Here is a 22,974-nt window from a genome sequence, read left to right on the forward strand (position 1 = left end):
TTTGTAAAAGCCTCTGAATTTTGTTAAATATTGAAAGTATAAAAACCAGAAAAGTTAAGATTTATTTGAGGCAAATGGACCAAACCTTCAGGAATTTTATTTTCCTTGGTTACTGGCAAAGAGCAACACATGGGTTTAGTTCTAGAGCCAAAGGTGACAGCTCAGCATCACCGGCCATGGAAGGGATGAGAGAAAATAAACGTATTGTGAGGTCTTATAGCAGTTTCTCTTCTCTTTGTTGGTCCTGGCAGCTCCAGAGGAGGCCACGGAGATGCTGCGAGGGCTGGAGCAGCTCTGCTCTGGAACCAGGCTGAGAGAGCTGGGCTGGGGCAGCCTGGAGAAGAGAAGGCTCCTGAAGGGGAGACCTGAGAGCAGCTCCAGTGCCTAAAGGGGCTGCAGGAAACCTGGAGAGGGGCTTGGGACAAGGGCCTGTAGGGACAGGCCAAGGCGAATGGCTTGAACCTGCCAGAGGGGAGACTGAGATGAGCTCTTAGGCAGAAGCTCTTCCCTGTGAGGGTGCTGAGGCGCTGGCCCAGGGTGCCCAGAGAAGCTGTGGCTGCCCCATCCCTGGCAGTGTTCAAGGCCAGGTTGGACACAGGGGCTTGGAGCAAGCTGCTCCAGTGGAAGGGGTCCCTGCCTATGGCAGGGGTTGGAGCTGGATGAGCTTTATGCTCACTTCAACCCAAACCAGTCTGGGATTCCATGGTTCCATGAAATCCTTCAGGGAAGCATCTAACCCTGCTCACAGGAATGGACAGCCTGTTTTCCAAAGCATTATGCTGATATTTAATGAATTAAATTTTCATCTCAAATACCCAAATCAATTTGGAAGCCAGGCTTTGCTCTCCTGATGACTTTCACTGCCATCTCTACTTAACTGGCTCTTTAAGAGATGATGTAGAATCAACAGTTCTGTAAACGTTTGGAAGAAGAAAGCCTTTCAGCCAAGCAGCTCAGATAACATCGCAAACCATTAATGAAACATCAAAGCAGCACACAGACATTTTTCTTTTCAGGAGATGGCAAATAAATGTTATGGCACTTCTCCAAGGCTGGCAAAATCAGTCCCAAGTAAACTCAGCAATGGAAACCAGAAATCCTTTTTCTTTTACTCTGGGTTTTCCTTGTGTGAAATTCAGACACGCTCCAAGCGTGTGAAGCTACGAGATCTTTCCAGTTAGCTAACAACCAACCCAGTACTAGCACGGCTGTATCCTGCCCGAAGGGAGACTGAGATGAGCTCTTAGGCAGAAGCTCTTCCCTGTGAGGGTGCTGAGGCGCTGGCCCAGGGTGCCCAGAGAAGCTGCGGCTGCCCCATCCCTGGCAGTGTTCAAGGCCAGGTTGGACACAGGGGCTTGGAGCAAGCTGCTCCAGTGGAAGGGGTCCCTGCCCGTGGCAGGGGTTGGAGCTGGAGGAGCTTTAAGGTCACTTCCAACCCAAACCCTTCCTTGATCCAATGACTTATGATGAATTTGGGGTTTTATTCAATATTAAGTTAGGAATCACTACTAGGAAAGAGCCACGTGGAAGCAAGGTGAGGTTGAGACGATGGAAGCCCTACCAGGTGTGAAGAGCCGTTGTTGGTCACCGAGGGCAGGCTGGCCCAGCGCTCGTTTTCCAGTTCTTCCATCACTTGGTTCATGGCACTCTTCAGCCACGTATCCACGGACACCCCGATCTGCTTCAGCAGGTCCAGCCGAGCCTCTGCTTTCAGCTTTATTACCTGAGGAAGCAAACACACACCAGTCAGAGCTCTCTCAAGATCACATTTCACTCCTTGCCACCATTCCAATGTGTTATTTCCTGATCCCCACATTACTCGGGTGGCTCCAAAAGCTGCTCCATGCGGAGCAAGTCCGGTTCTTCATTTCCTTGCCTGCAGGAATGGGGAATGAGCCAAGAGGCAGGGGATGGTGTTCTGGAGATGTAAAACCACAGGCACAGCCAATTTCACCAGTTGGAACTGGAGCATCCTTAAGGTCCCTTCCAACCCAAATCATTCTCTGATTCCAAGAAAACAGCATCTATTAGTTCATGCTAAGTTTCTACTCCTATGTTCTAGTGGTTGGTTAGCACGGATCATTTCCAAAGGGAAGAAAGCAGCCAAATCCCAGCATTTCACAGTGCTTTTAAGATCAGGGATACTCCTGGGCTTCAGACCCTGGATGCTCTTTCAGCTGGGGACTAAACTGGCTATGACACACAAGGAAATCCAATGTGATACACACACCCCTACCACCCCCAAAATGTGGCTCTTTTCCATCAGCACTTCTCAGAGATCACAGGAAGCTCATTTGTCATGGAAACAGAGGGTTATAGTAAGTCCAAAATGAAGCATCCCATTGCAATGAACAGCTCCATGAGTTTTGTCTTTGGACCTGAATGAAAATGCAGGTTTTCCGACAGCTGGGTGCACTTCAGCATCCTGGCATGCTTCTGTGGTGCTGGAGCCAAAGCTTTCACTAACTTACGGCAAACCACCACCCTGATCCACATCATTAACAACCTATAGAGGAGGAAGGGCAAGAGCAGCATGAAGAAATCCAGGACTTCAAGAAAAGCAAAGGAGAATTCCAAAGATCAATTAAGGAAGTGGGGGGGCAAACCTAGGAATAAAATCGAGGTTATTTATGACCATTGTCATGATCATCATCATCATCATCATGCTGTTGTTCCTCCTCCTCCTCCTTCTCCTCCTCTTGCACTTGCTCACCAGCAATCAAGTGATTTCGTCCTTCAGTGAGTCACTGATGGAGGCGACAACAGGAACCCACTGAACCACCCTTGAGCTTTCCCTGTGTTTCCTTCCAGTGTTGTTCCTTCTTAGCATGTTACTGAGCAAGCAGGGAAGTTTCAGGACCTTCCTCACCCTTCCAGCCCCTTCCGCAGGGATCACAAGCACTTTACTACAGCACTGCTACCTGCAGTGACCCATCAAGTTAATAGCACCGTGAAACCAAGCAACTGAGCAAAGATAGATGGGCCTAAGCAGAAATAAGAGGGGAAGTATTTTTTCTGTAGTGCCTGAAGCACAGTAGACTATGTAGGAGTAGGTGTACAGTGGGTTTGATGGATGGACCACTCGTGGATAAGGAACTGGCTGGACGGTTGCACTCAAAGAGTTGTGGTCAATGGCTCGATGTCCAACTGGAGACCAATGATGAGGGTTGTCCTCAGGGGTTGGTGTTGGGACTGATCCTGCTCAGTATCTTTGTTGATGACATGGACAGTGAGATTGAGCACCTTCAGCACATCTGCTGATGCCACCAAGCTGTGTGGTGCAGGGACACTGGAGGGAAGGGATGGGATCCACAGGGACCTGGACAGGCTGGAGAGGTGGGACCGTGTGAACCTCATGGAGTTCAACAAGGCCAAGGGCAAGGTCCTGCCCCTGGCTCGGGGCAACCCCAGCACAAACCCAGGCTGGGGGAGACCGGATGGAGCAGCCTGAGGAGAAGGACTTGGGGTGCTGGGTGAGGAGAAGCTCCCCATGACCCGGCTTCAGTGAGCGCTTGAGCCCAGAACCCCCCCGTGTGCTGGGTGCACCCCCAGAGTGTGAGCAGCAGCTCAGGGAGGGGATCCTGCCCCTCTGCTGTGCTCTGGGGAGACCCCCCCTGCAGCCCTGATCCAGCTCTGGGGCAGCAGCACAAGAGGGACGTGGAGCTGTTGGAGCGCAACCATTCTATGACCACGAATTCCAACACCAATTGGTGTTGCACAGTTTTCTCTCTCTCAAATCACACCCTTACTCTACACAAAAGTTTGTCTGAGGTGAACTGATAGCGGTGTTGTTCTTGTTTTCCACATGCTCCTGCTCTTCAATGTTATCTTTCTATGAAGAAGATAAGCCAGAAATAAATGACTATAACCTTCATTCAGGCAAACCCTGAAACACGGATCTATTTTCATTTTAAAGCTATCTGCAATGATGTCTTTAAACCTGTTTCAAACAATAAAACTGCTTTTGAGAGGCCTTATTTTTAATTCCCTTTAGAAGATACATGATTCGTTAAAGTAGTGAGCTTTTAGAGTAGAATTTGTCACTTAAAAGGTATCTCCCTATGGGCACTGGGGCACGCACGCACTCTCCCACGTAATCAGGTACAGAGATTGAAGTAATGGATGAGCTTCAGAAGTATTTCCCACGGGAAAAGCCAAAGCCATTAGCCAAGTGAAGCTCCCACTTCTCTGTACAAGTGGTCTTCAGGTGAATGATTAACATGTGCTGTGAATACTGTTCCTAGAGCTGAGGAAATGAGGAAAAGAAGTAAAATACAGTTATGTGCATCACAGTACTGCAGCCAAGATTCGGAAAACACTGCTTTAGAATGAATACAAAGGCCAAAGATGGAGCCACGTATCAGCATTCCCATCTGAAAGGCAGATCCTTCCAATTCAATTGCAGCAGCGAGTGGACACATCATCCTTTCCTTGTGTTTGTTTTCTGAGACTCTCATAGATGGACTTCATGCAGCCAATACAAGTCATTTGTTTTAGCTTGTCAATGAGAAACTCCCTGGTTTGTAACTTCACTAAGCTGAGCTGCCTCCATGTATGTAAATGCTTGTGGAGTAAGGTGCCATCTCCTAATTCATCTTTACATTCTGACACTATTGGAGCAAATTCAGAGGAGGCCACGAGGATGAGCAGGGGCTGGAGCAGCTCCTGTATGGAGCCAGGCTGAGAAAGTTGGGGCTGTTGAGCCTGGAGAAGAGAAGCTGCGTGGAGACCTCAGAGCAGCTTCCAGTGTCTGAAGGGGGCTACAAGGATGCTGGAGATGGACTCTTTATCAGGGACTGCAGCAACAGGACAAGGGGTGATGGGTTCAAACTGAAACAGGGGAAGTTTAGATTGGATCTAAGGAAGAAATTCTTTACTGTGAGGGTGGTGAGGCACTGGCACAGGGTGCCATGGTTTAGTGTGAGGTGTCCCTGCCCATGGCAAGGGGTTGGAACTGGATGATCTTAAGGTCCTTTCCAACCCAAACTATTCCATGATACTACATTACAAGGACTTTCCATGTGCTTTCCCTAGGACAGGATCAGCCTCGACGCTTTCCTGTCTTACCTCATTACGCAATTCCCAATTAGCCTGAGTTACACAACAGCACCGAACATGAGTCCAGGCATGCCATAAACACTTGTACTTCCTGTCAGTACCCTGTTGTAAACCGTGGTGTTTGTACTAAGCTGCTAACTAGAATAAACAAGCTGCTCCAAGATCCTTGACTGTACTTGCTAAGCGTCAGACAGGAGTTTTTAATCCAAGGTACCAAGCCAATCCAAGGAATTACCCCCCCTCTATTTACACATGGTAGCCTTAATATTTAACAAATGTTTGTTCCAAACCACAACTGTTTTGAGTTTCATTCCATGGCAGACAAGCCATAAAAATACTTCACTGTGTTAGGTCAGGCCTGCACTTGAAAGATGTAGAACACTATTTACAAGCATACATATATATTGTAACCTAAATAATACTGCTGGTAAACCAGGATTAACAGCCTCCTACCCATAAGAATGCAAGAAAACCCAACCAGACAGTAGTATAACTTTATTTTCACATAGGGACAGCTACCCATGGATTTAATCCACTCTGCTCACTGCTTGTCAGGCCACCCCGGGAATGCTGTGCTCAGGTTTGGTCCTGCTGTACAAACAAGATGTGGCTGGGCTGGAGAGGGGCCAGAGAAGGGGCCACAAAGATGGTCCCAGGGCTGGGCAGCAGTGAGGAAAGGCTGAGAGAGCTGGGACTGTTCAGCTGGAGAAGAGAAGGCTCAGGGAGACCTGATCCATGTGCCAGGAGTTAAAGGGGGGCTGCAGAGATGGAGACTCCCTTTGGACAAGGAGTCCCATGGGAAAGACAAGGGCTGATGGGCACGAGTTACTGCTGGGGAGATTCCCAATGGACACAAGAGGGAAATGTCTCCCAGTGAGAACAAGCAGCCATTGGAATAATCTCCCCAAGGAAGTGGTGACTCCCCAGTACTGGACACTATTAAGATTGGGCTGCACAGGGTGCTGAGCATCCAGTCTGGGTCAGGCTGTGACTGGAAAGGTTGGAGCAAATGACCCTTGAGGTTCCTTCAACCTGGGATTCCACGATTCTATGATTAAAACTACAAGCCCTTCCTTCAACTATCACTGTGTCTAAATGAGCTGAAGTTTGATGCTTTCCTTATGCCAGAATAAAATGTTCAGAGGGAAACAAGGGATCACCCAGAGGAAATCCTGGTGTTTCCACCAGCATCAAGTCACCCAAGAAGCTTCTCTCTAAGTGAACCCAAGCACAAGGTAGAGTCTTCCCTTTGCAAGGTGAGGTTTATGCAATGGAGTCGTGACTTCATCAAGAGGGACCCACCATGCACAAAAATGCCAACTCCAGCTTGCCCAGTCCATGGATCTCAGAGCTGGGAAGGGAGCCAGGAAGTGATGCATTGAGATGGGAAGAGACATAGAATCATAGACTCACAGAATGGTTTGGGTTGGAAAGGACCTTAAGATCATCCAGTTCCAACCCCCTGCCATGGGCAGGGACACCTCACACTAAACCATGGCACCCAAGGCTCTGTCCAACCTGGCCTTGAACACTGCCAGGGATGGAGCATTCACAACCTCCCTGGGCAACCCATTCCAGTGCCTCAGCACCCTCACAGTAAAGAACTTCTGCCTTATCTCCAATCTAAACTTCCCCGTACTCCGGGACACATCACAGCGTTGCACTACAATGTAAAACCACACACTGCTACAAGACCCTTAGGAAAGGATGCACAAGCTCTCAAAGCCTTGTTCCCTCATGATATATTGCAAATAAAGACCAAATAAGGCTTCAATCATTGACTTTTCCCTCTCAACCAAATGGACTCGAGCAGCCCCACGTGCCACGCTTCCTGACGGAGTGACCTGCACTGCCAGAAGCTCATAGACTTGCAAATAGGACCACAGAATGAACTAGGCTGGAAAAGACCTTTAAGATCATCAAGTCCAACATGTTAAGTCAAGTAAGCACTTACATTCCCAGTAGTATTAAGGATCTCCAGGAAGGCAGCTGAGTTTCGAAAGCTCTGGGTGCTGCCCAAATCCCAGTGTTATTAAGCCTCGCTGTAGGACAAATATTTTCCTATTTAATAGTGAAATTCCTATTTACAATTCCTATTCACCCATTCCTGTTTCATCGCTAAGGACTTAACGCTGATGGAAAGAGCCTCAGCCACCCACAGAATTTACGGTGTTCTGGGTGGTTTCTGCTCTCCCATTTCCTTAGTTGATGGTAGGTTATAAGCAGATGAAAGGGAAACCCCCCAATATCTTCAAAGATATAAATACTGTTATCTCTTTCTCACATACCTATGGTTGCTCTACATGGAAGAAGGAATAGTTTTGTTTATTTACTGTTCCAGGCTTCATTAAGCAAAGGCTTTAGACCTACAGCTTGCACAACTGCTTTGGAAGTGCTGCAAATGAAACCCAGCGAGAACACATTGCATAGCTGGTCTCTGTTCCCAGAGAGAAAGGGGCCTACAAGAAACCAAGGGTTCATTGACATCCCACAAACACCTCATTACGAGCCTCTTAAAGTCAGTTATAAAAGTGTTGGGGTAAAAAGCAAACAGAGAAATCCAGCAAAGCTCAGCTAATGTGGCCCCTTCAGTGTTCTGGGTGGTGATTGTTAAGGTCAGTGTTCAATGGATCTTCCTGAAAAGAGAGTTCCTTTATTTTCCATGATTTTCAGTTTAGATTGTTTAGATTGGATCTAAGGCAGAAATTCTTTACTGTGAGGGTGCTGAGGCACTGGAATGGGTTGCCCAGGGAAGCTGTGAATGCTCCATCCCTGGCGGTGTTCAAGGCCAGGTTGGACAGAGCCTTGGGTGCCACGGTTTAGTGTGAGGTGTCCCTGCCCATGGCAGGGGGTTGGAACTGGATGATCTTAAGGTCCTTTCCAACCCAAACCATTCTATGATTCTATGATTTTTCAAGGTGCAGAATAAGACCAGGACCAACACGTGCCCACTCACAGAGTGCATCTCTCCCTGCTGCACGCTCCCTGGGCTTTTGGATCTATAATACAGGCACCTGAGCCCCACTGCCCTGCCCGTTTTTCCATAGAATCCCAGCCTGGTTTGGGTTGAAGGGGCCTTAAAGCTCCTCCAGCTCCAACCCCTGCCACGGGCAGGGACCCCTTCCACTGGAGCAGCTTGCTCCAAGCCCCTGTGTCCAACCTGGCCTTGAACACTGCCAGGGATGGGGCAGCCACAGCTTCTCTGGGCACCCTGGGCCAGCGCCTCAGCACCCTCACAGGGAAGAGCTTCTGCCTAAGAGCTCATCTCAGTCTCCCCTCTGGCAGGTTAAAGCCATTCCCCTTGGCCTGGCCCTACAGGCCCTTGTCCCAAGCCCCTCTCCAGGTTTCCTGCAGCCCCTTTAGGCACTGGAGCTGCTCTCAGGTCTCCCCTTCAGGAGCCTTCTCTTCTCCAGGCTGCCCCAGCCCAGCTCTCTCAGCTTTCTGTGGTCCCAACCTGATGAGTTCATAGCTGGTTGGTTCCAGGCTGCTGCTGGACTCACTGCAGTCACAAGCAGTGACTGAGCTTCCCCTGCAGCCCAGAAGTAAGTGATTTTCTCTTGGCTGTAGTGAAGACAAAGCAAACACAGGGTAGAGCAGAAAGAACATCCTTAGCTGCTGCTTTGTTCTGGCATCCTATGGCCTCGATTTATGGCACCGCAGTCAAACGCTGCACAACTGAAATCACTGCAAGACTCCCGTGCCAAGGCTGAGCTCAGGTTTGTGCCTCAGGCATCAAAGTTTTAGGTGAGCTGGGTTGGACTGAATTTATCTTTTAAATTGGGGTGGGTTTGGCAGAGCTGCTCCCCACCCCAGACATCCACAAGGCACTGAAAGCTGGATTTCATGGATTATTTAATGCATCCCTACTGGAATAGCACTGGACTGAGATTTAAAACCAGTTTGCATGGGGGGGGCTTGCACTGGCTTCTGAGACATTTTTGGCATTCCAGTGCTTGTTTTTATTGGACTGGTAGCTCCTTCTGTCACTGAGCAAATACTTCTGCTCGCCCCAAATTTGAATGATACGGTATTTTTCATTAAGAGAATGATTTCATTTTAATACACTTTTAATCTTAAGAAGCCTAGAATTTAAGTGAGAATGTTTCTAAATGGAATAAAAAGAATGATAATATCTTTTCAGAATGTTTTGCCAGAACCTTTCCATGTTCCTTTCTTCTTAGGTAAAACCATTTGCCAAATGAGCCTCTCTGACCCACTTAATGGTTATGCTCTTGCCACTAGAAAAACAGTGCAGTGAAGTAATGTATTTCTCAGAAAAGATGGTTTAGATCTACTTGTAATCCTAATTTAATGTGGTTTTAATCCCTGAACATGCTTCTAAATGTAACCTTTGTCTACAAGAAACAATTCTGGATACTTCAAGAGAAAGGCTCCCAGTGACCCGGCTTCAGTGAGCGCTTGAGCCCAGAACCCCCCCGTGTGCTGGGTGCACCCCCAGAGCGTGAGCAGCAGCTCAGGGAGGGGATCCTGCCCCTCTGCTGTGCTCTGGGGAGACCCCCCCTGCAGCCCTGATCCAGCTCTGGGGCAGCAGCACAAGAGGGACGTGGAGCTGTTGGAGCGAGGCCAGAGGAGGCCATGGAGATGCTGCGAGGGCTGGAGCAGCTCTGCTCTGGAGCCAGGCTGAGAGAGCTGGGCTGGGGCAGCCTGGAGAAGAGAAGGCTCCTGAAGGGGAGACCTGAGAGCAGCTCCAGTGCCTAAAGGGGCTGCAGGAAACCTGGAGAGGGGCTTGGGACAAGGGCCTGTAGGGCCAGGCCAAGGGGAATGGCTTGAACCTGCCCGAGGGGAGACTGAGATGAGCTCTTAGGCAGAAGCTCTTCCCTGTGAGGGTGCTGAGGCGCTGGCCCAGGGTGCCCAGAGAAGCTGTGGCTGCCCCATCCCTGGCAGTGTTCAAGGCCAGGTTGGACACAGGGGCTTGGAGCAAGCTGCTCCAGTGGAAGGGGTCCCTGCCCGTGGCAGGGGTTGGAACTGGATGAGCTTTAGGGCCCCTTCAGCCCAAACCAGTCTGGGATTCCATGATAATCCCCAAACCCAACACTTTTTCTGCACCAACAAGGGAATTAGCTAGTAAGTGACATTTTTCAACACTTTGTGGGGTTTTTAAGTGGGAGGATGGGCAGGAAGGTTCTATACATATTACAGCAAACTCAGTTAATTTATATGCTAAATATTCCGCATGGAGTGAAATCAAACGAGTCTGTTGGGGTGAAGCAAACAGGAAATGAAACACTGACACAGATAACGTGTCTCAAAAGTGAATGCCAAGGTTAAGAAAGCAGAGGTGATGCTGTTCATGGAGAAGAGCCCACCTGCACAGCTCGAGCCCACCTGGCTGAGTCTGACCAAGCTCAAGCATATAGACACATCAGAAATTCTTAAACGAAGAAAGCAGTTGGTTGGGAAGGAGATGGAGAGTAGAAAAGGGCAGTATTGAAGCATTTAAGGTTTAAGAAGTTGTTCCCACACTACTGGTAATAGGACTGAATATAAAGTACCTGAATTCCGTAGGCAGAGAATGAAATGTACAGACAATATATGTATACAAAGAGGTTTGCTGATGCCACCGAGCTGTGTGGTGTAGGGACACTGGAGGGAAGGGATGGGATCCACAGGGACCTGGACAGGCTGGAGAGGTGGGACCGTGTGAACCTCATGGAGTTCAACAAGGCCAAGGGCAAGGTCCTGCCCCTGGGTTGGGGCAATCCCAGCACAAACCCAGGCTGGGGGAGACCGGATGGAGCAGCCCTGAGGAGAAGGACTTGGGGTGCTGGGTGAGGAGAAGCTCCCCATGACCCGGCTTCAGTGAGCGCTTGAGCCCAGAACCCCCCCGTGTGCTGGGTGCACCCCCAGAGCGTGAGCAGCAGCTCAGGGAGGGGATCCTGCCCCTCTGCTGTGCTCTGGGGAGACCCCCCCCTGCAGCCCTGATCCAGCTCTGGGGCAGCAGCACAAGAGGGACGTGGAGCTGTTGGAGCGAGGCCAGAGGAGGCCACGGAGCTGCTGCGAGGGCTGGAGCAGCTCTGCTCTGGAGCCAGGCTGAGAGAGCTGGGCTGGGGCAGCCTGGAGAAGGCCCTTGTAAAAAGCCCATCTCCAGCCTTAAGTGCTTCTTTAGGCACCGGAAGCTGCTCCATGGTCTCCCTGGAGCCTTCTCTCCATGATTCAGTGTTTGGATACGGCTGATAAAGTACAAAGACTCACACCTCTTCGTAATACCACAGACTCTGATGTTGTCCCTCTCAACAACGACATTCTCTTCTCACTAAACTGCTTTTTACCTTAAGAGTTGAAAATTCCTGACCTGTGGATTTCGGTGGCATTTTTCCAGGCTATTCTCAGCCTTCTTAGCCGGAAAGATGAACGGCTCCAACAGCTCTCATACGGAGAAGGCAATCTGTTTACCCAGCACAGCTCTCCCAAGCATATGTTTCCAGAGCAAAGCCATAGATAGCAGCAAGTGACATTTTACATGTTCAGCTTTCTGGGGGTTGGCAGCCTTATTCCACGCCATGGAGCATATGGAATTAGCTTTCCTCACATTGCTTAGGAGCAGAGGACAGCACTCTTGAAGGGTTCAACTGGAAGAACATGTAACAGGCTGAAACGTAGCTATGTCCACTGGAGATGAGGTAGGACCACATGCAGCACATGATTAACAGATTACATCCTAAGACAGAACAGGAGCCCAGCCAGCAAACACAACTGTTATCACAGCAGAGTGATAAATATTCATAGCCAAATACAAGGGGAGGGAGAAAACAGCCCTCCTCTTACAATTAAAAATGGACCTAAGCTTCTGAACTCATCAAACCAAGTAAAGAGTATCATAATGAGTCTTAATCAAATCTTATCTGGTACAAAGACTCTCTTGAGAGTTGTAGATATCCTAATGAGGAGACAAAATGCATCCCCCTATAATGAAGTGGAAATAGGATTAATTGCTGTGGAGGCCCCAAGACCCTCCTTGAGCATAGACCTGAGCACAGATGGGAAATCTCCCATCATCGTTGAGAAGAATTATGTCAGCTTTGGGACCAACTTTACTGCCTGGGAGACTCCCAGTGGGCTATCAAAGCATCAGAGTCTTTACTTTGATAGAGGCAGAGTAAGATGAGAGGAAGAACTCAAGTAACTCAGACTAAGCATCCAGGATGCAGGCTGAAGGAAGGATACAGAAACAAGAACATAACTTCAACTTTGTTTCTCCCTTATTTCTGCAACACAGATCAGTGGAGGCAGTAGCTTTTTGTCTCCACTAGTTTAAAGATAAAGGGACACAGGCAGTGGAGAAACAAAAAGCTACTTCAAGGCAAATTAGATCTATCCAATTGACCGAACCTTCCTTACTCTTCATTAGGGACTGTAGTGACAGGACAAGGGGTGATGGGTTCAAACTGAAACAGGGGAAGTTTAGATTGGATCTAAGGAAGAAATTCTTTACTGAGAGGGTGCTGAGGCACTGGAATGGGTTGCCCAGGGAGGTTGTGAATGCTCCATCCCTGGCAGTGTTCAAGGCCAGGTTGGACAGAGCCTTGGGTGCCATGGTTTAGTGTGAGGTGTCCCTGCCCATGGCAGGGGGTTGGAACTGGATGATCTTAAGGTCCTTTCCAACCCAAACCATTCTATGATTCTATTCTTGTTTCAAAAATTAAAGCTTAAAATCCAGGAGGTATAGTTCAGTTACATGAGTTGGTTGAGTAAGCACAAAGGAGCTACACCAACAGCTTATGTTCTCAACTCACTGAATTTCAAAGGTGTTGATCTCCTTTAGAGCTGGTGCTTGAATTGTGCCACCTTCATTTAAACAAGCACCCGCTGCTCTCAGTGCTTGTCTTCATCAAGATCCAGCCCTGACACAGTGGTGGTGAAATGCTGTTCTGACAAGGATGGAGTTCTTCTGGATCTGAAGTCTATGGCGGAGCATTACCCACAGTCAGCTGTAGAGCTCTGCCAGTGTCAGAGGTATTGTCAGATGTATTCTAACATTTCCTTTAAAACCAAGTGAGCAAAACAAACATAACATCTGTAATAAAACAGAAAGTTTCCATTTTTAAAGAAGGAAATGTGCTCTGGTTATTGGTTATAGTCATTACAGATTGATATGGATGGGCTGGAGAGGGTCCGGAGAAGGGCCACAAAGATGGTCCAAGGGCTGGGCAGCAGTGAGGAAAGGCTGAGAGAGCTGGGACTGTTCAGCTGGAGAAGAGAAGGCTCAGGGAGACCTGATCCATGTGCCAGGAGTTAAAGGGGGGCTGCAGAGATGGAGACTCCCTTTGGACAAGGAGTCCCATGGGAAAGCCGAGGGGTGATGGGCACAAGTTACTGCTGGGAAGATCCCACTGAGCAAAAAGGAAGATTTATCACACTGAGAACAAACAGCTATTGGAATAATCATAGAATCATAGAATGGTTTGGGTTGGAAAGGACCTTAAAGCTCATCCAGTTCCAACCCCCTGCCACGGGCAGGGACACCTTCCACTAGAGTAGGTGGTGTCCCCATGGTAGGGGGTTGGAACTGAATGAGCTTTAAGGTCCCTTCCAACCCAAACCACTCTGTGATTCTATGATTCCATGACATCAACTAATACTTGTTGCAGTTGCAAGTGAAGCTGCACTGATACTTTCCCATTAAAATAGTTTGTTTTCTTGTAACAACATATGTGTTATCATTAAACACCTATAGACATGGCACAAGAACAAAGCTGCTCTTTCAGTTTCAACCACAGCAGCATCCACTGTGTTTTGCAGATGCTAAGATTTAATGTGACAAGGTGATAATGAACTAACGTTAAAGGGCAAATTACTTTGCACTGTTCACACAGGGTGCAACCATGGGTGGTGTCAGGCAACCATAAAATACCATATCCTCAGTAACAGCAGCAAATGTAAATCCAATAAATGGGTCTTTGCACGTTTTGGGACTTGTTTCTTCCTGTTTTACTTTATAAATGACATACATCAAACTGACCTTCAGAAAAGAAGAGATGAAGCCTATGACATGGTTCCTTTTCTGCTTTCCAACTGGATGAGCTTTAAGGTCCCTTCCAACCCAAACCTGTCTGTGATCCTATGATTCCTAAGCCAGGTCCAACAACTGATCGTTGGCTCCTGCCAGCATTCCAGACATCCTCTTCCCCTCCTTGCTACTATGAGAAAGACCTCTTTGAAGCTCTGACCTAAATCAGGGGGCTCTTTGCTTTGTTTTATTTGCCAGCTGCAGCTCCATGACCCAAATGCAGTGCAGTGGGTCAAGGAAAGGGCAAGTCCACAGCTCCCCTATAGCCTAAATAAGTGACTGTAACTTTTAGCACAAATTCCATTGCCCAAATCAACCATCAGTAATTGCAACTTAATCACTCGCACTTAAATATGCAGGAATGCTGCAAATGTTTGGTGCTCACACACTGGAAAGAATTATAATTGCATTACCAACGAAAATGTTTGTGCTCAAAGCTTACACCGTTTATTCTTCTAGAGATTATATGTGTGCAGACACCTCCTGTCTAATTAATGGCCTTGAAATTACTGAATGGGGCCACTTAGGGGAGTAGGGACAAAGAAGGGGTGAAGCTGAAAGAAATTATTAACCCCAAGGAAAAAGCTTACAGAATTCACTTACTGGCTACTCTTACAAACAATGAATTCTGTATTATAACTTATGGCAATACATAAAAGTCACAAAGTGGTTTAAACACCTACAGAAGAGGCCATGGAGATGCTGCGAGGGCTGGAGCAGCTCTGCTCTGGAACCAGGCTGAGAGAGCTGGGCTGGGACAGCCTGGACAAGAGAAGGCTCCTGAAGGGGAGACCTGAGAGCAGCTCCAGTGCCTAAAGGGGCTGCAGGAAAGCTGGAGAGGGGCTTTGGACAAGGGCCTGTAGGGACAGGCCAAGGGGAATGGCTTGAACCTGCCCGAGGGGAGACTGAGATGAGCTCTTAGGCAGAAGCTCTTCCCTGTGAGGGTGCTGAGGCGCTGGCCCAGGGTGCCCAGAGAAGCTGTGGCTGCCCCATCCCTGGCAGTGTTCAAGGCCAGGTTGGACACAGGGGCTTGGAGCAAGCTGCTCCAGTGGAAGGGGTCCCTGCCCGTGGCAGGGGTTGGGGCTGGATGAGCTTTAAGGTCCCTTTCAACACAAACAAGTCTGGGATTCTATGATCTATACAGGGCCAAAGCCTATTTTCTACTGTGGACATCCTCCTTGGTCATTACTACTGCAACACCTCCTATCAAAGCTCTACCTTTGATGACGGACTCGATTATCTTCAAGGTCTTTTCCAATCTAGTTGTTTCTATGGCTCTTTCCAGAATGCAACAAATAAAAATCACCCCTATTTTCCTCTCCACCACCTCCCCCAGGAAACAAGTAATCTCTCTGCTCACTTTTCCACTGATTTATTGGGTCCTATTAATCATGCATTCCTAAGACTTGCAATCACTTACAGTCCAGACTGATTTCATTTGTTACTCTTATAATATTCTTTGTGCCAATCTTCTCCTCTGCAAGTTCTTACTGTGATTTGTTTTCTTTCTGCTGCTGCTTTTATCTTTCATTCTCATTCCCTCTGTCCTTACATATTTAATCATTAACTCCGTATACGCTGGAGTACAGTCTATTTGAAATAGTGTAGTCCAAAAGGCTATTATATTTAAAGCACTTTTATAAGAGAATATATTCTGGATTTGTTTTAAAGGAACACCTAACATTTATCACAGCAGCAGAAGTATTTTCACTCTCTATTTTCTAACCTCTTGAACTGTAAATCACATTCTAATTACATCAGGTACTCTGCATGTCTGGTGCTATGAGAAGCACTTAAGTGAAACAATTACAGTTGCTCTACAGTTTTAATTAAGCAACTCAGCTGAAAACTAACAGCTCAGTTCCTGTTGCTTGCAATAGGTTTTTTGACTCACTGGCCATGAAACCAGTTCAGTTCCACCAACCCGACACCAGCAGTCAAGTATGAAGCTGGTTTATCTCTTCCTGAGTCTTGAACCCAAACCAGGCCTCATAAATCACTGCAGCCTTTTGAAAAGTACCTCACAGTAGAAACAGAAAGAAATTCAAAGGTTATTTCACATGTTTTCCCAGTGACATTACTAATTACTACGTGTATCAAAAAATACTAGTACAGAAGCACAGCAGCACGTGGCAGTTGCTTCTAGAAGCCAAAAAGCATCAAGATAAGAGATATCATCACTATTTTCTGGTATCAATTCCTTCAAGCAGAAGGAAACCAGTAAAACTGAGATTGTTTTATCTCTGTTTAAGACAAAGCCCCTAAATTCAGAGATTCTTGACCTTTATACAAGAGCAGAAAAGGGAGCAAGTTTAATCACTGTTCATCAGGAGGGTTTTTTAACACCACTCTTCTAATCCCGAGTGTTTCATGAAGTTAATGCAGTGATTTGAGAAGTACAAAAATCAAGGGGAAAAAAAGCCCATCTTAAAATTCCCTGATTTTTGATGCTAAAAGCTCACATTTTCATAAACACAAGGAAGTTGCCTTAACTCAAGGAAGATGTGGCTGCCCCATCCTTGGCAGTGTTCAAGGCCAGGTTGGACACAGGGGCTTGGAGCAAGCTGCTCCAGTGGAAGGTGTCCCTGCCTGTGGCAGGGGTTGGAACTGCTGGAGCTTTAAGGTCCTTCCAACCCAAACCAGTCTGGATTCTGTGATTCTAAACAAAACTAAAGGGCTGTAACATAAATCCTTCTGTTGCAGGAAGCCGAACACACCAAAACCTTTTCCTTCTTACCTCAGCTTTGCGAATACTCTCTCTGGCTTCATCTATTTTCTGCTCCAGTTCTGCTCGGGTTTGCTCAGACATCACAGGCCCATGGCATTCCAGCTCTTCAAGTGTCTGTCAGGAACAAGAAAACACATCCCATATGAGGGACCTTGACACGCTTGTGAGGTGGGCTGATGCCAACCTGATGAAGTTTAACCATGCCAAGTGCAAGGTCCTACACCTGGGTAGGAGCAATCCCAGGCACAGCTACAGGTTGGGCAGAGAAGAGATTCAGAGCAGCCCTGCAGAGAAGGACTTGGGGGTGTTGGTCGATGAGAAACTGAACATGAGCCGGCTGCAGTGTGCGCTCGCAGCCCAGAAAGCAACCGTATCCTGGGCTGCATCAAGAGGAGCGTGACCAGCAGGTCGAAGGAGGTGATCCTGCCCCTCTGCTCTGCTCTCGGGAGACCTCACTTGGAGCATTGTGTGCAGTTCTGGTGTCCTCAACATAAAAAGGACATGGAACTGTTGGAACAAGTCCAGAGGAGGCCACGAGGATGAGCAGGGGCTGGAGCAGCTCCTGTATGGAGCCAGGCTGAGAAAGTTGGGGCTGCTGAGCCTGGAGAAGAGAAGCTGCGTGGAGACCTCAGAGCAGCTTCCAGTGTCTGAAGGGGGCTACAAGGATGCTGGGGATGGACTCTTCATCAGGGACTGCAGTGACAGGACAAGGGGTAACGGGTTCAAACTGAAACAGGGGAAGTTTAGATTGGATCTAAGGAAGAAATTCTTTACTGTGAGGGTGCTGAGGCACTGGAATGGGTTGCCCAGGAAAGTTGTGAATGCTCCATCCCTGGCGGTGTTCAAGGCCAGGTTGGACAGAGCCTTGGGTGCCATGGTTTAGTGTGAGGTGTCCCTGCCCATGGCAGGGGGGTTGGAACTGGATGATCTTAAGGTCCTTTCCAACCCTGACTATTCTATGATTCTACGTAGTCAATGCCAGCAAACCATTTACATGATAAATATTAATGCAATGTCAGGGAAATCAATTGTTTGACTAGATGCTGAGTTGACCGTTGGTGGTCCATTCCAGGAAAACAAGATGATGACCAAGGCAAAAAATCATTTAAATACAGTACTTCACATGGAAATTCCACTTAGAGGAACACCTCAGCATCTTCACAAAAACATGGTATCGTGGTATGAATCCACTCATTGATATGTTGATAATTACACATTTAAATTGCTCAGGATTCATGTCTGGATGAAGAAGAGCATCTTAAACATGGAGAGGGAAGTTGCTAATGGAAGCCCTGTTGTAGGGGAAGCCAAGTGGGTTTGCTGCATCTGCAGGAATGTTGCGTCCAGAGGAGGATTTGCTGGAGCACAGAAGACACGTTGGAGGTTTCTTAGGTTCATGTACATGGATGCTGACTGTAGGACAGCAAATGTGACTGCACAAACTGTCACCAGGTACATGCAAATCTGTGCCTGCATCCATGAGTGTTTATACATTTTACGTTAAAGAGTCCTAGGGGAAAGAGCAGAAGGCGAATCAGATGCTAGGACCAGAAGCTAGGATGCTCTCTCCTTCCTCTGAGGAGAGTTTTTCTCCTCACATTTTGGTTACAGCCCCTGTTAACACCCTCTGCCTGGAGCTACAACGGCTGTTTTCTGCTATGGAGTGACATAAGTGGAGGTCTATAAGGATGCTGGGGATGGACTTTTCATTAGGGACTGTAGTGATAGGACAACGGGTAACGGGTTCAAACTGAAACAGGGAAAGTTTAGATTGGATGTAAGGAAGAAATTCTTTACTGTGAGGGTGCTGAGGCACTGGAATGGGTTGCCCAGGGAGGTTGTGAATGCTCCATCCCTGGCAGTGTTCAAGGCCAGGTTGGACAGAGCCTTGGGTGCCATGGTTTAGTGTGAGGTGTCCCTGCCCATGGCAGGGGGTTGGAACTGGATGATCTTAAGGTCCTTTCCAACCCAAACCATTCTGTGATTCTATGATTCTATAGGTTCAGTAGAAGACAGGTAAGATGGTAAACACCTTCCCTGGTCCTGCTGCTTCCTCAGTGCATTCTCCTGGGTGGTTTGTGGAATGGCTCAAATTTTTCCCAATGAGAACAAACAGCCACTGGAATAATCTCCCTAGGGAAGTGGTGATTTCCCATCGTTGGACACTGTTAGGATTGGCCTGCACAGGGTGCTGGGACATCCAGTCTAGGTCATGCTTTGCCTGGAAAGGTTGAACCAGATGATCCCTGAGGTCCCTTCAACTTGGGCTTCAGTGTTTAAGGAAGTGGCATTTATGTTTCGAAAAGGGACTCTTCATCAGAGACTGCAGCAATAGGACAAGGGGCAAGGGGTTTAAACACAAACAGGGGAAGTTCAGGTTGGATCTAAGGCAGTTCTTCCCTGTGAGGGTGCTGAGGCGCTGGCCCAGGGTGCCCAGAGAAGCTGTGGCTGCCCCATCCCTGGCAGTGTTCAAGGCCAGGTTGGACACAGGGGCTTGGAGCAAGCTGCTCCAGTGGAAGGGGTCCCTGCCTGTGGCAGGGGTTGGGGCTGGAGGAGCTTTATGGTCCCTCCCAACCCAAACCAGTCTGGGATTCTATAAACCAAAAGGAGTGAGGAGCTGCTGACCTGGCGGTTTGAGTGTATCGTACCAAGAAAGGCTATGATGAAAATGGCAGAGAAAACAGATAAAACTAATTCCCTAGTGCTTGCAGTGGCTCCCCTTTATGCAGGGAAGCTGCAAAAAATGAAATAGGTTACAGAATGTTCTCCCAACCTACCCGCTGACTGTGGATGATGTTTTTATGCTCCCGGGCCACTCGGGTTGCCCATTTCCGAGCCTCCTTGTTGAGGCTGTGCTCTTCAGTCGTTCCAGTTTCCGATTCCAGTTGTCGACTCTGGAACAGAGAACAAAAGCACAAGTCATGACACAGACCCAGGGCTACCCCTGTAGAGAAGATGATAGATAGTTATAGGATAACTTTATGTTGCATTTATCAGCCTGGGATCTTGTTTCATACTAAACAAGAAAGCCTCCACACACACCTCTCCTCCTTATGAACTTTGTGTGGTCCCATGTTGTGAAAAGCCAGCAGTGAAACCAAATCAAAGCTCACTGGAGTCCACACCTCACATGGCCTCAGAACAAGCTGACATTGAACACCAAAGACAATTCTACTGCAATGGAAGCCATATGATGAATAAAGCCAAAACACAGTTTCACCCACACAGTGAATACATGCATTATAGGAAGCAAAGGTGGAAGGCTACATATGACCCAATGGGCCATTTAGGCTTGGTTCTTTGTAATTTGGGATTGAATCTCAATGCCATCAAATATTTAGAACAGCAATTTCTGTTCCAAAATTTTGCCTAGAAAACATTAATTTCCAATCACATTCTTGATACTGTTTCATCTTATTCCTGCTTTTACTGTGTGTTTCATCATTCTCCCCTTCAATAAACGCCAACTAAAGCAAGATGAAGTAGTCCTCCACTGTCCCCAGATTGAACAGAACCCATTTGAAACTCTGAAGACAGACTTCCCAGCATTTATTTACTGAAATCATTCCAATTCTTTCTGCAATTTCCATTAGTGCACTCCCCAGTGCATTCATCAGAGAAGCATTTAGGTTGGAAAAGCCCTTTAAGCTCATCCAGTCCAACCATTGCCCAGCACTGCCAAGGCCACCACTGCCCCATGGCACTGAGGCCTCGTGTCCACGGTGTTTGAACCCTTGCAGGGACGGTGCCTGCAGCCCTGCCCTGGGCAGCCTGTTCCAATGCCTGAGCACCCTTTGGGGCAGGAATTGTTCCTCAGCTCCATCTAAACCTGCCCTGGTGCAGCTTGAGGCCGCTTCCTCTTGTCTCATCTTATTCCTTGTTATCTGGGAGAAGACAGGTCTGGAGCACCCTGCTCTAGTGGAAGGTGTTCCTGCTCATGGCAGGAGGTTGGAGCAGGATGAGCTTTAGGATCCCTTCCATCCCAAACCAGTCTGGGATTCTATGGTCCAAAAAGTTGTTTAGGAAGGAGAAATTCACAGTTAGCCAGCAGGAAAAGGGGAAGAGAACAGAAAGACAAGGAATACTTTTCAGGCTAGGTGAGAAGCCTCCAGCCCATGCAGAAGAAGGGACAGATGGTGTCATCAGATATTTCAGAAGGTGAAGTGCTTTGATTTGTGTCAAGGAAGGAAGACAATTTTATTTGGAATAGACTGTTGCAAAGGATGCAAACCAAAGTGATACTGAATGGGAGATTTTTATGCTTCAGATTATACTGTCCTCACAGGAGAGGCAATAATACCAACCTTTGTGAACATCCTATCAGAGGATTTAATTGAAAATGAGGCAAAAATTAGTTTAGCTTATTGTGTTCAGCTAAGCTCCTTTTCATCAAAATTGAATACAGCCTTTATTCTTCTTCATCCTCTTCTTGTCAGAGAGCTCGGGGTAGCAGAGTCAAGGGGTTGTAAAAGAGATGATTTCCAATGGTAGAAGCAAGCAAGGGAAAGGTGGCTTTACGATCTCTGAGGCCCCCAACATAAGAAGGGCATGGAGCTGTTGGAGCGAGGCCAGAGGAGGCCACGGAGCTGCTGCGAGGGCTGGAGCAGCTCTGCTCTGGAGCCAGGCTGAGAGAGCTGGGCTGGGGCAGCCTGGAGAAGAGAAGGCTCCTGACGGGGAGACCTGAGAGCAGCTCCAGTGCCTAAAGGGGCTGCAGGAAACCTGGAGAGGGGCTTGGGACAAGGGCCTGTAGGGCCAGGCCAAGGGGAATGGCTTGAACCTGCCAGAGGGGAGCCTGAGATGAGCTCTTAGGCAGAAGCTCTTCCTGTGAGGGTGCTGAGGCGCTGGCCCAGGGTGCCCAGAGAAGCTGTGGCTGCCCCATCCCTGGCAGTGTTCAAGGCCAGGTTGGACACAGGGGCTTGGAGCAAGCTGCTCCAGTGGAAGGGGTCCCTGCCTGTGGCAGGGGTTGGAGCTGGAGGAGATTTAAGCTCCCTTCAACCCAAACCATTCTACGATTCATTACTGTTTGACCTCTTTAATTACTCACATGAAGCTACTCCACCAGGTCTCTGCAAAACATAGAGGCCAAACACGTGGATTCATTTAGGCAGACCCAATCCTTAAGATAACGTTAGACCTCAGTTTTCCCTCAGCTTATTGGAGGGAGCATATTCAGCTCCTCCCATAGCTTCCATCTGAGTCTTACCAGCTGCAAATCTGAGCAGAATGGTTTGACATTGCCTCTCCTCTATAAGACACTTCATGATGAATTGTCAGTGTTCCCATTAGTCTTGGTCCTACCCAGCATTTCATTTTCATTAAGCAACAATACAGACTTCAGTCACTTGATAACCTTCTGCATTATCCCATGCGTGTTTTGGGGTTTTAATCTATCTATCAAAAGCACTTGACCAGACAGAATGAATGCAAGCTTTGTGGCTGTTCCTAAGGGCGTACTAAACCAGAAGAGGACTGTTATTGGATCCGACCGGTTCTATTAGTTATTCATAAAGCAGAACTGCAACCAAAGAGACCTCACCCTTGCTTAAAGGTCTAAAAATAACACAAAACTGGGGAGAAACCTAGAGCTGTGGTCTGTGTGGAACCCAAAAATACAAGGAGGAGACAAGGTCTAGAGGCAAATATAGCCTGCTGGGAAAGAAGCTGAAAACAAGGGCTCCTAAGGTGGACAAGAGCAGAGCGCGTGGTGGAAACGCATGGTCTGAAATACCTGGCTGAGAAGACAGTGCAAGGAGGAAGGTTTTCATCCCAGCAGGACCTGGAGTGCTTCCTGAATACTGGTATGGTGGGGAGGAACTTCCCTGCCCTGTGAAGACCAAGCTGCAGGCACTTAAGGTGGCTCTGAAGGAACCTATAAGCAGAGGAGCTTATAAGCAGCAAGATGACTGGCATAGAAGAGCAGGTGCTTCAGGAGGACTTCAAGGATGACCCAAGAAGTCTGCAACCGCAGGTAAAGATAGGCTAGAGAGGTGCATCAAGTCAGAACTGAGAAACCAGCTGCCATTTAAATAGGGATGAAGAAAGGAGCTAAAAGCAGAGATTTCTCTGAAATCAGAATTATGGTGGGGAACTGAAGTGTCTGGTCCTAACCTGCTCTACTAAATTAAGCACTTGCTTAAGTGTGTTCAGGGCTGGAACTTGG

At 47.9% G+C, this 22,974-nt stretch overlaps 1 protein-coding gene across 1 annotated transcript in view; it reads right to left on the minus strand.

Moving 5' to 3' along the window:
• Positions 1 to 22,974, minus strand: part of FCHSD2 (FCH and double SH3 domains 2) — a gene marked incomplete at both ends in the record, with an annotated part of 151,388 nt that overhangs the window by 9,794 nt on the left and 118,620 nt on the right. The window contains 3 exons of the mRNA XM_080613456.1: positions 1,562 to 1,723; positions 16,824 to 16,928; positions 19,592 to 19,708. Coding sequence (XP_080469582.1) covers positions 1,562 to 1,723; positions 16,824 to 16,928; positions 19,592 to 19,708 — 384 coding nt within the window. The remainder of the gene's footprint in view (positions 1 to 1,561; positions 1,724 to 16,823; positions 16,929 to 19,591; positions 19,709 to 22,974) is intronic.

The sequence above is a fragment of the Psittacula echo genome (genome assembly GCF_963264785.1).
Source record: "Psittacula echo genome assembly, chromosome: 3".
NCBI classification, from domain to species: Eukaryota; Metazoa; Chordata; class Aves; order Psittaciformes; family Psittacidae; genus Psittacula; species Psittacula echo.